A 17,536-nucleotide genomic window follows, 5' to 3' on the forward strand; every position below is an offset into this window, starting at 1 on the left:
TTCTTCTTAAGTACTTATTGTTTAATTATGATACATTTCAAACAACACACACAAAAAAGCAAATGTTGTCCAACTGCAACAACAACAAAACAGATTTAATCGTTACTTATGTATATTATAAATCACTATATAAGCTTATTAATTTCTTGGCAGTGAATCAAACGTTTACACACACAGAACACACGAACACACACAGAAATCGTAGCTCAACACTTTTGCATTGATTTTGAAATTATAATTAGCATTATTTGTATATTGTACACAAAAAACAAGAGTATTTAAAACCCCTTACCCCCCTACCCCCCCCCCCCCCCCCAGAAAACGCCCCAAAGTTTGGCACTTTATGTTTTATTTTTTCCTTTCTATAGTTTGTCGCCTCTGTTGATTTTGCTGTGTATAAAAAACTTTAATGATTTCGATTCTTTGTATCTAGTATCTAAAAAAATCTTGTGCTATTGTTAATACCGATTACAATTATCCATTATGATTTTGTGCGTTTTGAGATTGATTTCTACCGAAATATAAAACAAACTACAAAAATACAATTGTAAATTAAACAAATAAAAAAAAATAATAATAAATAAAAAACAAAAAAAAAGAACAAAACCAAAAACCAATTTGCATTTTTATTTGTTTGTGCTATTCGTTCGCTCTTCTTTTCGATGTTGTGTCTATAATTTCTTAATGTTTTTTTAGATTTTACTATATAAGTTGTTTTTACTTTTTCTTAGATCCTCCTGGTTTTAAAGAACATAGGTTATATGTTGCAACTGCTTGCGTGCCTGCTGCTATCGGAGCTTGTGCTCTGATATGTTTTCTATCCATATAGTACTTATAATTTGCGTTGCCGATTGCCTTTTGATTTGCTGTAATAACCGATTTCTGGTATCTCTGTGAGTGACTCGTCGTCGTTTCGTTGCCAATAACCATGGGAAAGCAAGCTAATCAACTGTCTTTTCCATTCTTTTCTTGTTTTATTCCCATAAATACCCCATAAATATGAGTAGTTGATCAAATTCACTCTCTAGTTAAAGCTAAATTGAATGAAATCGTAAAAACAAAACCAAAAACTAAAAGAAAAGCTAAATATGTGGGAGAACCTGCCGCTTGATTCGATCGATTGATTGGTTGACTGTTTTCTGCAATCATCATCACAGCCACCACCTCCAAAATAGAAAAAAAAAAACAAGCGAAAACTAACCTCGCCTTCGATCAAGTATCTCCATCAAATCAAATCAACCCGCCTTGACTAACAAAAAATCTGATCAAAAAAATAAGTGTGCCCAGCGTCAACAACAACAAGAAATACTCCAACTAATACAACAACTCAACTCCAATTCAAACAACATTAAAAACATCTACAATCACTGCAATGAAAAATAGTATCATAAAAAAGTATATAGTATATATATTAAAAATCTCTGAACGGCAATAGCAACATCAACAGCATCTCTGCAACAGCAGGAATCCAACAATAGTAGTCTAACTTTTTTACTAACAAACATTTTTTTTTTAATAATTTTTAGTTAAAAATTTCCCTTTTTTTATTTGGCATTGAAACATAGTAAAGTTTAATAATTAATTGATTGGTTAATTGTCGCTCGACCCCATTCAATACTCCTGTGTAACTTCAACAGTTTTCTTTCTTTCTTGAATTATTTTTATTGTCAAATCAAGAACCAATCCCCACAACATCCAGCAAGAACAATAATCGAAATAACACTAAAAAACTAATTTCCGTGATATTTGCAATTTATTCTTTATTGCAGGAAAAAGAAAAGGAGAAATTATGATTAAAATTCCTAAGAAAGAAAAAAGAAAAAACACACCATATAAAATATAAACAAATAAAACCAATTAAATATGAGCAAACACACACAGAGAGATACTTGAGAGTAAAAAACGCATTAAAACCATTACATAAACTACAGCATAAAACTAGCGAATACATGAGGATGGTAACGAACGAGAAACCCCATTCGCCCGAGAAAAAGTTGTGTAAACCTCCCCCGCCACGCCACTCTCACCTCTCAGCCCCTAAAAGCCCATCTCCTAACACTGCAAAACTTTGTTTAGCGAAATTGAAATGAGAAACAGACAATTAACATTAAACAACAGAAAAGTAAACACAAAACAAAAGAGAACTAAAATAATATTAAAATGGAAAGTGATAGCAGTTAAACGAACACTAAAACAGAGATTATGGATAAAGGATGGAGGAATATCGGCGGAACTCTAGCAATTAACTTTAAAGTGAAGAAGCGTTAACTCCGAAGCAAAACATAAAATTATTAAATAAAAAAAAAACAACAACAAAAAATTCAAGATTGTCGCACATGCCTACACTCTCGCCCTCGCCTACGCCCACGCCACCCCTCCGCACCAGCCCATCCCCTTGAAGACCTTAGAAATACAAGACAAAACAAAGTAATATTGTATATAACCTGAAAAGTTGAGAAAGCTAAAGAAAGAACAGGCCATTCTTCTGTCTCTGTACTTTTTGCCTGTATTTGTAACGTTATTATTTCCTAGGTAGCGATATTTTGAGGTTAGTTTTTAGTTCGAAGAATGGAGGAGGAGGAGGCAACAGCAGCAACCAAGAGTAGGAGAAAACTGATATGGAGCAGGAGCAACCACAACGCAACTGTTAAGGCGAACCCAGGAGGAGAAGGAGGAAGAGTAAAGGCGAATGCGAACCAGAGGATGTTAAAAGAACTTTGTTTATTTAACTTAGTTAATATGGTAAAAGGCAAAAACTGAAGATGAACTTTTTAAACAATTAAGTAGCGCGTTATGAGTATATTTTTAAAGGATTAATACCACAACTAGTAGCGAAAGGGCGAACGCTACAGCGAAAGCGTGAGCCGGAACCGAGAGCGGAAACGGAAGCGAGAACCTTGTATATTGCATAATTTTAGGAGCAAACGACGGAAGTGTAATCAGATGCGTACTGCCAAAACTTGTAAAGTTCAGTACTATTTGCTTAGCCTCATTTTTGGTAACAACAAAAACTAAAAAACCAAAATCAAAACAAACTGAAACTAAAAAACTAAAAGCTAAAAACAAAAACGAAAAACGAAATGTGTAAGATGAAGATGAAATTCATAAGCTCTGTTAATTCATATAATAGATTTCTGTTGTTGTTTCATTTCGGTTGTTTATGTAAAATGTATGTGTATGTAAAAATGAGGGAACGAAAACAACCAACAAGTAAGAAAAGCGGTCTTCAATTCACAATTCTTAACTCGTAAACTCATAAACAAATCATATTTAAAAACATACTATATAAATATACATATGTATAAATACTTTCTAAACTTTTAGTTCTAGTTGATGTGTTTTCCTTTTATTATTTATCTTTTGTTTTTGAGTTCTTCGCCGCCACCAAAGCTTTAAATATTTACATAGTAAAAACAGTTTTCTCAGCAAAATGATGAATCACTGAAAACAATTATGTTAAAAATGACACACAAAACGACGAGACGATTTGTATAGTAAACTAAAAACAATGGGAATTATAATAAACAAAGAAAAGCCCCTGATAAAAGCCCCACAAAGGTAACGTTCTTGTTATATATAAATAAAGTATATATATTATAATTCACGTGTGTGTGTGTGCATGTTCGATTACATAGTTATATACATATGCGAAGAAATTCAAGAAGACAAGATAATGAAAAGAAAGCGAGGAAGCTAGAGAAAGGAAAAAGAAGTAGGAGGAATGGAAAGAAAATAGGTAAATAATAGCCTAAAGAATAACAAATCGAGTTTTTTTGGAAACCGTCGATAAATTCTCGTGCATAAGTTTTTTATTCATGTACAATTGTTGTACAGTTTTTGTGGCTTATTTGTGTAAAACAACAACAAGAACAACTATTAGTGACAACAACAACTACTACTACTAACTATTACAATCGATCTATTTCGCATAAATGTACATTAAATTCTGAAACATCTATGAATCCCCTGTCTCAGTCTCTGTCCCTCAAGTTTAATATCTCTTCTTCGTTACTTTATGGCCCGTTTCCATTGGGACTGCAGTCCTAGCACCTCTATGTGAATGCACCTTTCGTGATATCGTGCCCGAACTATCACCACAAGCTATTCTAAAAAAAAAAAACAAATATAAAATAATGGCTAAACCTGGTGGCGCTGGTTTGTTAAAAATTTTAAACTAATTGGAGTAACTTTGTAAAATGAAATGCAGGAATGAACGACTTATTTTAAATTACAACCAATGGAAACAGCTAGTTTTAAATCATGGCCAACGGAAAATGACTCTTTTGCGAGTAGTTTTCAAATATCGTTAAGAACTTCAGTATACTTTCGGTTTGGATTCTTTCCCACAACCTCTTTCTCCTTTTCGACCAAGCCCTTCTTGAACCCCCTCTGAACTGAATGACAAACAGCTACGATACCTATTTGCTGCTCTATTTTATGACGTAATGTTACCCACAACAACAACACATAGCATCAACCCCAAGTAACACGTAACCTTAAAGTAAAATCAACAGGTACTTCGAAATAATCGATACGATCCGATATGGGATGCAAGAACTATACCTACTTCTATAATATACACCTACTATATACAAACAACCACATACGCAGTATTGTATGTCTTTTTGTACAGAAAACAAACGACAGCAGACCAGAACAAAGACTCCTCCAAACTCCTAACTAGACTCCAGAGAAACACTCCTCAGACATTTGAATATAGTATAATGAATAACCCTCGATATTCATGATTTAAACCCTCTATCACCACCATCACTACCAGTTGCTAACTATCAAATATTAAATAATGGGCAGAAGAGCATCGTAACTACTCGTAATTCTCGGCACACACACTTTTGACTCTCACGCGTTAGCTAAAGATCGGGCGCAGCTCTGGCTGAGCTACAGGAAGAGTGTAACCTTATATATATTATATATATAACATATAAATAAATAATATTAATAATTACTTGTAATTTTAATTAGACGCATAAGCCAAATGTTGAATGAGGAAGAGGGGGAGACATCACTAGCCCAAAGCAACCCGAAACGAAACGAAAGCTAAAAACTTAACTAAACTTAAGCAACTTAAGCAGAAACGCTTCACATTAGTTAAAACAGCAATAAATTATGCAAGATTGTGAAATGTTTTACCATATATGTATGTTTTTTTTTCTTATTACCTATATTATTTATGATCATCAGTAGATATGATTTTTTAGAGCGAAAGGCTTTGTAGGCTTCGCATAATAAATCACAACTGTCTCTCTTCGACCTAGCGTACAGTGCGTTTCGGAGTTGTATCACTTGAGAGGGGTGGAGCAAAACAATGAGAAGAGGTAATGCCAGCAAAGATATACACAAATTTCAGTCACCTGTTAGGGCATTTAGAGCGAAACCAGGACACACTGTACACCAAAGGTCAGAGGAAAATTTACATTATTATTATAATTTTTGTTTAGAATCAACCATGGCAAGTCACACTTCTTTTGTATGAGAATTCCGGCGACTGTTTGCGAACAGAGTTAACTTCCGATCGAGGAGAATGGGCATGAGAAATGTGGTGGAGGACGAGTGGAGTCCTTAGCCAGCCAGGCTGAGATCCATTCCCTTCCTTGAGAACCGAACCCGCTAAAACTTAATGTTGTTTTCCGCCGGCGCCAGAGTAGTGTATAAAAAAAGCTGAGGAAGCTGTAGGAGATTGTGTAGGAAAACAAGTAAATTGCCTTAGGGTTTCAGTAGAAGTTAAACGAAAACTAAACAAGTTACTTATGTACTTATGACTTACTTTTTTAAATTATTTCCCCTTATCGGCGGCTTTGAGCAAAACGTGTGACTTTGCCTTAAAAAATAAAAAAGGGGGTTAAAAAGCAAATATATAACTACGGGTAAACCTCTCCCCACACACCATAAACACCAAGGAAGGGCACTAAAGTATTCCGTAATCCCAGCTAGTAACCGAATGTCACACCTAACACACACACACACACATATGAGCTGGCGGAAGTAAGTGGAATCTTTTGGGGATGCGCCGCCGCAGCCACCGCCGCCTCTCAGTAAAGCTACCGAATAAACTAAGTAAACCCAGCAGCCTCTCTAGGGGGTGTTAAAGAAGAATCAATTAAGTGCCAGCCCCTGCCTCAAGAGTCACAACCTATATACATACATGACATCGTAATTAATAACCGAACAGAACTCGAACTCGAATGTCCCAGCGAAAGATTCCAGTTAGTTCCGAGGCAGCCTTGCGAAATGTCTTCACATGTGCGGACGAAGAATGAGGAAGGACGAAGGACGAGGAAGAACAACTGTTTCAGAATGCTAATAACTATGATAACTATGATTTTTAGCAATTTATATATATAAATTACATATATACATACATATACATAGATAACGAATTATGGAAACTTAAACCTAAAACTAAATCTAGACCGAAAAGAGAGATCACAAACAAAGAAACAAACAAGTCAACAGGGCACAGCGCTTCTTAACTATATATAAATATTCATTTCGACAAGCAGAACTTTTTCTAAAAGCCTAAGAAGAACCTAAAAACCTAAAGAAAACCTAAACCTAAACCAAACCAAGTACATGTAAAACCAACGCTAATCTTAAAACTATAACTAACTTTTTAAACTAATATTGAAATTGAACCCAACAAAGTGTTCATTAAACTAAAAAACAAACGGATTACATGATTATGTACAAGCATGTATGTATATGTATGTACTTAACGTTATATACATTAAAGAAACAACACAACATTTTGTATGGCTATGGCAAAAAAACCAAAAATAAAATCCGAAAAAAAAAACATAAGCAGAAGATGGTGATGAGAAGAAAAACCCAACAATTTAGCTAAGTAAATTTAATGTAAAGAGTTTATTGAATAAATTGAGAAACAACCCGAAACAAGAAACAAAAAAAAAGGGGGACAAAACTTTAAATGCAACTTTCATCAAATTTCGAACAAACTTTACGAATTTTCAAAAAAAGAACAAACAAAAAGAGGCAACTGCGCTCTTTACGCCTATCTACCGAACTTCTCTATAAATAACACACATTATATAATATAATTAATTAACAAACGATGAAGATACGCTGACGGAGGCAAGAAAGTTATGGGTTAATCGAAACAGAAAATACTTGCATAGGCATACACTTGTTTTTAGCACTAAATGAATGAGTCTCTTTTGCGTTACTTTTGTTTAACCAAAAATACTAATTAAACCAAAATTAAATTAATATACATACAAAGAAAACATACTATAAAAACATACATACTATATATACATACATTACATATATATAAATAGAGTTTTTTAGATCGAAAAGCCCCCAACTCGAATTCGAACTCGATGAAGAAGCCCAAAGAACCGCAAGAAATCTCGTCTCATCTCTCATGGATGTGCTACACACTAAATTAGTAACTAAACTAAATGAACTAAACTATTGTTAAACCGCAAACACACATACATGCATACATGAAACTCCATTAAAACATTAACTAAATATAACATGAAGCAAAGTTAAACCTCGATTTAAGTAGGCGAGAGCTTGCAGAGGAACGAGCGGAAAAGAATTTGAACTCGAACTCGATAGATCCACAGAAATCCCCCAGAAAACGCAGTTAGGTAAATCGAAATGGAGAAATCGTTAGTGCAGTATAATAAAGAACAAATTGTATTATATCTAAGCCCAAGAAAGTTAAATGAGACAAGTTAAAACCCAATGAGAAACACAACACACACACGACCTAAAACATGTTAATTACATACGCTAAAAACCCGGTAAATAGCTAAAGCCAACCAGAGGAAGAAGACGACAGACCCAGACGGCGGCTATTTATTAAAGTGATTTATAGGGCAGAGTTGAAAACCAACTTTCAGCTAAAATATAGAATAATGAATAAATAAAGTAAAGACCGAAAAACCACAAAAAAATATTTTAAAGCAAGCGCTTGAATTGTACATTTTTACAAGGCAACACACTGTACATTAAGCGCCCACGGCATTAAGTAAAAATAAAAATAAAGAAAAAAAAATAAATAAAAAACAAAAAAGAGTTGACAAGCACATAAAACAAAACAAAAGAAAAAATGAAAATGAAAATCCAAAAAAAAAGAAATTATACGAGACAGCAACAGAGTGTGTGTGCGTGCGCCGGATACACAAGAAGTTGCCTAGCCAGAACGGAAATGAGTTTATTAAATATATACATTTAAAAATTCATAAACAAAACAAAAAGAAATCATGAGGAAGGAAAACCCAAATAATTCGTTGCATAATATTTAAAACGAAGGTAGTATTAAACTCGATTGCCTAATTCTAATATTAAAACCGAAAGAAAACAAAAACTATAAAAACATTAACATTAACAGTAATAATAATAATAATGAAAACAAGAACAACAAAAAATGTTATTATACTTATTATACCGATTAAAATGAAAACAAAAACAAGAAAACCGACAAAAAAATGAAACAAAACAAATTAAAATAAAAATTTTATTTAGATTAAAACGTTTGCACATTTCGCCTGATCTACACACCCGCCTCGCACTTGCTGAGGGGAGGCAAAAAAGGTAGGTTTAGTTTTAAAATAATATATATTAGGAATTTAGCTGGTCAAAAACTTACCAAATTAGTGTAATGACTAATTAGTTTCTGATTCATTTTAAACAACAGAAAAATAACCAAGAATTAAGGTTTTATAAGTTTTCGAGTAATCCTGTGGTTTATTACTCATACGCAACGTTGGCCAAACTGCTAGAATTTTACATTGATTTAAATTAAATCATTCAAAATTCAAAAGAATTTAGAAATAATAAAAATGTTGTAGGGAATATAATATATAAACAAACAAGAAAGAAAGCTAACTTTGGCCATCCAAAGTTTGTATACCCTTGCAGGTAACAATTAAAATATATCATAACTAAGCCAAAAATGCATTAATTTCGATTCGAAAAGCAGTTTTGTGTCAGTTTTTATTAATTTAAAAAAACTGCATACCAAATCTAAAATTTTAAGAAATCAAAATTTTCGGCCATTTTTGCTCATTTTAATGATTTATTTAATGATTTTTCATTTTATCAAATTTCGCAAAAATGGCCAAAAAATCGATTCTTCCGGACATGTCTAGAAAGATTCGCATGTTAATGCTGATCAAGAATATATATGGTTTATGGGGTCGGAAATGATTCCTTGACTTAGAAAAATATTATTTTGTATTATAAAATCTGATCTTTTATATTAAAAAACTTCTTGATTTTTTTAAAAATTAAAAATATCATAACTCGGCCAAAAGAGCATTAATTTTAAATCGGAAAACTGTTCTGTGCAAGATTTTCTACAGTTAATAAATCTACATACTTCTTTTAAGAATTTCGAAAATTCAATTTTTTATCAAAATCAAAAAGTTTAATGATGTAACCCCTTATAAAATTTTGCAAAAATGGCCAAAAATCGATTTTTTCCTGACATATCTAGAATGATTCCCCTGTTGATGCTGATCAAGAATATATATACTTTATAGGGTCGGAAACGTCTCCTTCACTGCGTTGCAAACTTCTGACTGAAATTATAATACCCTGCAAGGGTATAACAAGAGAATTGAGTCCTGAGATGAAATAGGAAAGAAATTAATTATTACTAAGCCAAAAATTAATTAATTTAAATTCGAAAAGCTTGTCTTTGTTGATTTTTAAGCTAAAAAATTAAGAAAATTGATAGTTCCATTATTGCCATTTTTTTATTACTCATTCGCAACGTAGACCCAATTGCGATAAATTTTAATAGATTTAACAAAAAATTATGGAAAACAAGCGTATAGAAAAGGCTCAAATCGATCAGCACTACAGGTAAGTTTGAAAATTATACATAATTCATCATCAAACCTTATCATTTCTTTATGATCGTCCACCTTTTCAAGTTTGTTCCAAAAACCGCATAGACCTTTTTGGGGGGTTTAAGCAAACGCAGAGCAGCCAAAAATGTTAACAAACAGTTACCACATTTAGCAAACATTAATAAACGCGTTGCCAAGCTGGAGAAGAATGCCAGTTCAAGGTACTGGCCGTCCACTGCGACGGATCCTTATCGCATACGCTCCCAAATCAAACCCACACGAGATGTGTGTGCTCAGGTAGCCGGCGAGGTAAACCTCATGTCGGAATACCCGTCCGTCCATCCATCTCTGACGGCGCTGATAGCGAGTCGGCAATCTGACGTCATAAATAAACGAAGCACGCTTTTATCAGCCTTTTGGTAATAATAATTTTTTGCTTTATTTAAAAACGTCACTACAAAGTTGGTTGCATCATATGGTTAATGGTTAATATTTGATTTCAGATAACACGCAAGTCTGCACTTAAAAATGCGCTACACAAATAGATATCGTAGTTGGGTTTCTTCTAGTTCTTTGTCTTGGCTTCTTGAAAAAAGGTACTAAAGGAATCTGCTGTCATAGCTGCACGCTGTGCCAAGGGGTTTATGAGGAAATATCTTGCTTGTTAAGCCTCCTACATATGCATTTCATAGCTCAACTACAAAATACGTTTACAAATATATATATATGTATGTATATATAAGTGTGTGTTTGTGTAAGTACATAGATGCTTGGTCATTACATCCATGCGAGGGAAGGGCTAAGATTAACATTCATAAATTATGCACAAAATAAATATATATATATTCGCACTTAAAAGTCCTAAGAAAAAACATCACCGCATCTCTTTGCGTTCACGGCTCTTGGCCATTCGATTGAATTGCATTGTCGTTGGAGGCGGCATCAGTGGTTCCTCCGCAGTTGCGCGGTGCCTGCAACAGATCGGTGTATTGGAGCAAGGCCTCGCGCAGCGATCGTGACACCTCCGGCGACGTTGTGGTGGTGCAGTCCACCAGGTATGGATAGAGGCCAATAAGCTGATCCCAGGCGGGCTTGTTTACTGGAGGAAAAATAATGATAAGGAAAAGATCAATCCAGTATCGATGTATTGATTTGATTTTCCCTTACCCTTTGAGGCCGGAGCTTTTTTCATGGACACCACCAGCGTGGCAATGGCTTTGAGCACAAAGGATATCTCCGACAGCCGAAATCTGCAAGAGTTTGCAAAGGATTATGGTGATGGTGTCTTACATTTTCTGATATGAGGAACTCACCTTGGCAAGGGACACTTGCCGCTTTGCCGCTCATCGTCGTTGAAGCGCTTGAGCACCTCCTGGAAACGGTGAAGCAGAGCGGTAACCGCCAGCCGCCCGGCAAAGTCCTTGCCGCCCGTTGCTCCTACTGGCAAGAGATTGGCATTCAGTCGGTTGTTGTTGGCGTTGGCATGATCCTCCAGCAGTGAAAACTGCAGCAGGGTCTCAAAGCACGTCTTGGCAAAGATCTCGCGCAGCTTCCAGTCGGACTCGTAGCAGATGTTCGTGTCCGAGGCGGAGTGAATGGATCCTTTATTCAAGAGCACCACAATTTGCATGATAAACTGGTGCGGCATCTCGTGGGCATGAGGCAGCACCTCGTCCCTCAGCAGCTCTATGACCTGACAGTCGATCGTCTCATCGAGCACGATCTCCTCCAGGCCGCGATCCTCCACTGTGCAGACGCTGGCTGGAAACAGGAACTTATCCAGAGTGTCTGCCAGATCATCCCAAAGGCTGACAAAATGCTGGGGCTTGGCTCGCGCCACTTTCAGGCCTGTGTGCAGGATGCTTATCAAACTGGAGATGGCCAGCTTCCAAGTGCTGGACGCCAAACACTTGTACTTCATAGCCAGCGGAGTTCGCAGCGCCTTTACAATGTCGTGCAGGATCTGCTCCTGCACCACCGGCTCCTCGGTGGCCGTTGTCTGGTACAGCTTCACACAAATACTGATGGACTTCTCGCCGAAGGGGATGTAGTTCATGCTGACCACCTCCACAGAGGCATTGTTGGAATAGTGACCCGCCGATGACTTGGCGTACTTGTGCTCAACACTCTGCTGGAAGGTGGGCGGGGCGCAGGCAAACTTGCTGAAGATCAGCAGCTGGCGGAAAATGGCGGGAATGAGCTGGCGTATGTGCGAGTCGTTCTTGGTGGCCTCCTGTAGGAGATTATAGATGGTTAGGTATGAAGTTAACTGATTCCAGGTTTACTCCCTCACCTTCTGTATAAGCTCCATGCAGTCGAGAATGCCATCGTGGAGGGGCGTAAGCAGCGTGTCCGAAACGGTGGACATGATGTAGGGCACCGCATCGGTTTGGACGGGAATGCACACCGCATTGGTCAGCACCGTGCAGAATTTGTCAAAGTCAGCGGAGCTAAATCTATAATTTAAAAGGATATAAATAATATAATATAAAAAATAATGCGGATTTGCCTACTTGACTTGGATGTGCTGGAAAATGGCGGGAAAGATTTGGATCAGGGCCGTAAGGAAGGCCTGACTGGGAATGTAAAAGTCGTCTTGGCTGTCGGCGCCACCGCTGTTCTGCTGCTGCAGCTTCGTTGTGGCCGAGGTGGACATCTTGGTGCTCTCCATGCCAATGCTCAGCCAAATGTTCCAGGCAATCTGCTCAGGAAAAGTATAAATTGAAATAGGTGAAGGTTTAAGGAAAAAAAGCTAAAGGCAACCAAAAACCTATCAAAAACGAGCTCCAAGGTTAACCTTCCTAGCTCCACTCTACCCCATACACTACTCACAGTCCAGATCTCCTCGTCCTGCTCCTGAGCCGTCTGTGGATCCTTGAGAGATCGCTCCGTTCGCTCCGTGGAATTGTAATACATGATCTCCTGCAGGGACTTGAGGGCGGCCAGCGATACCTCGCCATTTTTGCTTAGCGCCGCATTCTGGATAAACTCAAGGATCAGGGACCAGGCCCGCTCAAAGTCGCCCAGCTGCTGGAGCAGCTCCCGCTTGGTGTTAAACACCCGACACACACCCGATAGGGTCAGCACCTGTGTTTCCGCCCATTGCTTCTGGGCGGTGTTGCGAGAGTGATGGATGAGGATGTTGCCGCTGGCATCAACCTTCTCGTTGCTGGCCGAGCTGCTTAGAGCGCGCACGTTGTCCAGCAGCGGGAAGAGCACCTGCCAGACCAGCGCCTGCCATGTGGGCGGATTCAGCAGGCTGCCGTGGGCCGAGATGGTGGAGAAGAGCGTCTGGCCGGCTGATTTACGGACAGCCGGACGCAGATCCACACACAGCTCGCCCAGCTTGGCGTACAGGCACATCCACAACTTATCGAATTGAGGCATTTTTACAGTGCCCGGGAAATCGGGCAGAATGGACACGTCCTGGAGCTGCGTGGACATGAGCTTGTCTTGGTTCTGATTGAAGAAATCTGAAATGTTCCACTGATACCGGAAGGATTAGGAACTGTTCCTTTCGGGACATAAGGCTACTTACCATTAGGCCAATGGCCGTTAGTGAGATGTTTAGCTCTTGGGTCTGGGACCCGAACTTGGCCGCCGTGCTGATGCACAGGGGCAGGCAGCGCCAGGGCATTACGGTGAGAAAGTCGGTGATGACCAGTTGCAGGCACTGGAAAGCCGTGCGTACCAAAGGCTCGCCATGGTGCTCGTTGACAGCGCCAATGATCTCGATGATGGCCGGCCAGCCAAAGGAGAGGATCTCACCGGCGGTGTTCAGAATCTGAAGGACGCAGTCCAGCTGCCGTTGGCGTACATCTGCATGCAGGACAGTGGACAACTCGGACAAGGGACTCAGCAGCATGGTTTGGAGTTCCTTTAATTCAAAAGATATAATTTAATATTAATTGGGAAATTGGAGAACTTGAAATCACCCACCATGTTCTCCTTGAGCGGCGTCTTGTGCTTGAACTGCAGTGCCGACTTGACCAAGTAGGTAATGGCCTCCACGCCCCACTCTCGCATCCGTATGTGCCGGTGCTGACACACCTCCAGCAGATGGTTGGTCAGCGGCCGCCACAGCACCTTGATGCGCGGCATATTCACCAGGCCCGTCTCCAGCAGCTTGGCCACCGCAAATAGGGATGGCTCCCGATTGGCATAGGCCAGTTCCATGGCCTCGTGCGAGAGTTTGCACAGGGCGTCGATCAGATGATGCAGCGCCACGTCGTCCAGGTGCTGGCTGGACTCAAAGAGCTGACTCAGCATTTGTGACAGCACCGGAAGATCGGCCATCACGGCCGTCTGTATGCCCACATTCGCCTCCACTGCTGGCTTGGGCATGGCCTGGAGACTGCCGCCGGTGGAGGGCTTCAAACCCAGGATCCACACCAGATGCTGTAGCGTCTGCAGGACAATGTGCCACGAGGTGCCCAGTATGCCACCATTGTTGTGCGCCAAGAAGAGAATGGCCCGCATGCACTGCAGATTCTTATTGGTCAGCATCACCGGCGCCTGCATCACGCTGTGCGGCAGCGAGGCGGAGGGCAGCGGTGTGCCCACAGCCACGATTTGGGGCCGGAAGTCGCCGTTATCCCCACTGCAATTGTTGATGAACTGACTGCTCAGGTCCTGGCTGCCACTGCGGGTGTGGCATCTCAGTTCCCCGTCCGCCTGGGTGGCGGTGTTGGCGAATATGGACATGGCATAGTGCGGCGGAAAGGAAGCCCGGCACATGGCCATGATGAAGGCATCGCGCGGCTGCAGCTGCTCCAGCATGCCGCAGAGAGCAGCATAGTTCTGCATGGCCTTGAGGATATTCTCGGTGGTTGCCTCATCAATAGACGTCTCTACCAGGGGGATAAAGGCGCTGAGGAGACCCGACCAGCTGGAGTTGACCAGCTGCAGGCACAGTGGTTTGTGCTCCTCCTCGGTGATCACGGCCATGTTGTGGCTAGGATGCAACTCGGGCGTGCGCTGTATGACGCCGCCAATGGACCTGGTCATGTCCAGGAGTATGGCATGGCCAACGGAGATGCCATAGCTGTCGGGTATGTTCGGAGCATCCAGCTTGTCCAGCATCTCCAAACTGCAGGGAGAGATACAGTCAATTTTATTAGGGTTTCAGGATAAAGGTAGCCTTCTGGTTCACTTACTAAACTGCCTTCGATATGCCGGGCGCAAAGGTGGCCACCAGCGGAAGGTAGGCCCCGCGGAACATGAAGCCGCACTGATTGTTGCCCGACAAAGCCGATAGCGTACTACCCATCCCGTTCTGCTGGCCGTTCAGCATGGCCGAGGCATTGATCAGGGAGTACCGCACATAGCTACCCATGGCGGCTATCATGTCGTGGACAATGTTGGTGGCATGGTTCTTCAGGTCGTACGACTTGCAGAAAAAGGCAATCAGGGAGGAGCGCGTCACCAGCTTATGGATGACCTCCAGAGCCAGAGCCCGTTGCCAGGCGGGCTTATCCGGATCCAAGAACTTGATGATCAGCGACAGGAATATCTCGCACTCGGTCACCAGGATAGTGTGGTACTTCTGTATGAGAATGGCCACTAGGCGTAGCAGTCGCATGCTAATCGGGAAATAGGGCTTCTCGGCCGGAACGGGGGCATTGCCACTGCTGGGAGCCGCCGGTAGCTGGCGGTGCTTCACGTTCGGTGAGAAGAGCTTAATGACCAAGGCACAGACCCGCTCCTTGAGCAGCAAACGGAAGTCGTTGCTCTGAAAATGGGGAAAGGAATGTATGCAGAAATCCTTAAAAGTTTGCTTGTGGAAAACGCACCTCATGGAACACGGCACTGAAGTTGGTGAGCACGGCCTCCAGCAGCTCCAAGCCAAAGGTTCGCGTCATCTCGGTCATGCCCACCAGCCAGTACGGCTGCTCGGCGTTCACCAGCTGCACTAGATCCTGGAACAGCAGGAATGCATCTGAGGCAAAGGTCTGCACATCCTGACCCACGCCGCCCTCGGCCGCCTCCGCTGGCGAGGCACTCGTCGGCTGCTGCTGAAGACTCTGCACAGAGTCCTTCTCCAAGTAGACACGCTCGAAAACCAGCGACACCAGCTGGCGGATGGTGGCCCCCGCGGTATTGACAATAGTGGGATTCTTTGTGTAATGCAAGCGGAAGCACAAAACCAAGGCCTTTGCCAAGGTGTCGCCATGCACCACCGTATTGGTAGTCAGCAGCAAAGTCACCGTTTGCAGCACCTTCACCTCCTCAATGTTGTTCTCCATGAGCGTCCACAGTGCATTAGTGATGTACAGGGCGCCCTTCTGGTCCACAACCTGCTGAGTGATGAGTCGCTGCATCATGCCCAGGCAAAACTGAAGGAAAAGGAGGATGTTAGTTCAGTTAAGCTTTAGCCTGAGTCTACACTGAGTCACCTTAATGATCTTCAGATCCTTGGTCTCACATCCCTGAACCAGAGGATAGAGTATCTGGTTGACGGTGTAGTAAACGGAATTCTGTTGGCTGCTGCCGGCAGAGCAGAGCTTGGAAATTGCCTCCTCGCACGCCTGATCGGGGGGAACAGGAACAGTAATAGAAGAAAATTAATGCCATTGGAAATGCCATAAAATCAATTTCATTTGCACTCGCCGCTATCAATTTCATAATTGCGTAGAAAAAGCACAGGTGGAAAACAGAGAAAATCACCCCCCCGCCCGCCACGACACACATCGCCACACCACACCACACCACACAGCTGGGGGGTGACACACACGGACAAGTGCCGCAATTAGAGAAGAATGGCCGTGAAAACACACACGTCAGCCATGCAGGAGCACTCACCTCCTTGATCTGAGGGTACTTCTTCTTGGTCTCCAGCGAGAGCGTCTTGAAGTCCGCCTGCAGCGCCTCCACAAACTTGTGCCCATCCTGGCCCCCGCCTCCGCCCACGAACGACATGGTCACTGCTGCTGCCGCTGGTGGCGAATCCAACTACACTGACTACTGGCTACTGGCTGCTCCGCGACGAAGGACAATCACTGCACTAGCTGCAGGCCACATTTAAGTACCAGAACCGATGCCCACATATGCAACGCAAGCACTCGCAAAAGTGTAATAATAAATAATATCGTGGAAATAGCCGTGAAAATTTGTGATTCGTTTTGACAGCTGACGTACACAGTGCAGTGCAGTGTTGGAAAGCGTGCGACCGGTCATGTTAGGTCATGATAAAATTATATAAGGTAGTCCACATAATACAAAAATCATGATATCCTGTGAATCCTTATCCACTTCCGGAGGGGTCTATATATTTAAGATTTGTATAATATTTATCAATAATAATGAATAAAATGTAGTAATATCATATAATATAAATGTCAATGATAATTATTATTTTTTATTAAAAGAAAATAAATAAAAACCAGTACATAATTATTATTGAGAAATGATGATTTATAATAATTAAATTTAATTATTGATTAAAAAAATGTTATATATTTTATAACTTGCGGTCCCTGGTTATCATGGCTCTTAACAGTGCTGTTATGGGCAGAGCAGTTGCCAGGAGTTCGTTATGTCGCAGCTGGAAGGATAATAATATTGCAAGCTTAAAAAGTGCCAGGCTGGGTTCGGGCAAGGACCCAAAGGTCCCATAAGTCCAAAGCCCAGCTAGCCTAGCTGAATGGACATGGTTTCTACGCAGAAAAATGCAAATAAAAGGAAAAGGATTC

The 17,536-nt window shown here is 40.8% G+C and overlaps 2 protein-coding genes across 8 annotated transcripts in view; one reads left to right on the forward strand and one right to left on the reverse strand.

Moving 5' to 3' along the window:
• Bsg (immunoglobulin domain-containing protein Bsg) overlaps positions 1-5,276 on the forward strand; it is a 33,299-nt gene extending 28,023 nt beyond the window's left edge. For 5 of the 7 annotated variants that reach the window (XM_041775896.2, XM_041775899.2, XM_070283315.1 and 2 more), the window contains exon 8: positions 369-613. In XM_041775896.2, coding sequence (XP_041631830.2) covers positions 369-462 — 94 coding nt within the window. In that variant the 3' untranslated portion in view covers positions 463-613. Of the gene's footprint in view, positions 1-368; positions 614-1,007; positions 1,027-1,769 lie in introns of those variants that run through there. The other 2 variants (XM_070283316.1, XM_070283317.1) reach the window with 2 other exon arrangements.
• Positions 5,277-10,259: 4,983 nt separating this feature from the next.
• On the reverse strand, positions 10,260-16,996 carry mon2 (Mon2 homolog, regulator of endosome-to-Golgi trafficking). Its single transcript, XM_017170376.2, has 12 exons — positions 16,647-16,996; positions 16,241-16,372; positions 15,638-16,180; positions 15,002-15,576; positions 13,785-14,934; positions 13,384-13,722; positions 12,678-13,331; positions 12,359-12,546; positions 12,139-12,301; positions 11,159-12,078; positions 11,013-11,095; positions 10,260-10,944 (listed from the first exon to the last, which is right to left on the reverse strand). The coding sequence occupies exons 1-12, from the start codon at positions 16,761-16,763 to the stop codon at positions 10,739-10,741; spliced, it is 5,070 nt and encodes a 1,689-aa protein (XP_017025865.1). The 5' UTR covers positions 16,764-16,996; the 3' UTR covers positions 10,260-10,738.
• Between the last annotated feature and the right edge of the window lie 540 nt (positions 16,997-17,536).

The sequence above is a fragment of the Drosophila kikkawai genome, chromosome 2L, assembly GCF_030179895.1.
Source record: "Drosophila kikkawai strain 14028-0561.14 chromosome 2L, DkikHiC1v2, whole genome shotgun sequence".
Classification (NCBI taxonomy): domain Eukaryota; kingdom Metazoa; phylum Arthropoda; class Insecta; order Diptera; family Drosophilidae; genus Drosophila; species Drosophila kikkawai.

Coding starts and splice junctions, on each gene's coding strand:
- mon2 (XM_017170376.2), bottom strand. CDS start 16,763: ATGTCGTTCGTGGGCGGAGGCGGGGGCCAGGATGGGCACAAGTTTGTG. Junction 15,577..15,637: donor TCAGTGCCGTGTTCCATGAG/GTGCGTTTTCCA, acceptor CCCCATTTTCAG/AGCAACGACTTCCGTTTGCT. Junction 12,079..12,138: donor GCATGGAGCTTATACAGAAG/GTGAGGGAGTAA, acceptor AATCTCCTACAG/GAGGCCACCAAGAACGACTC.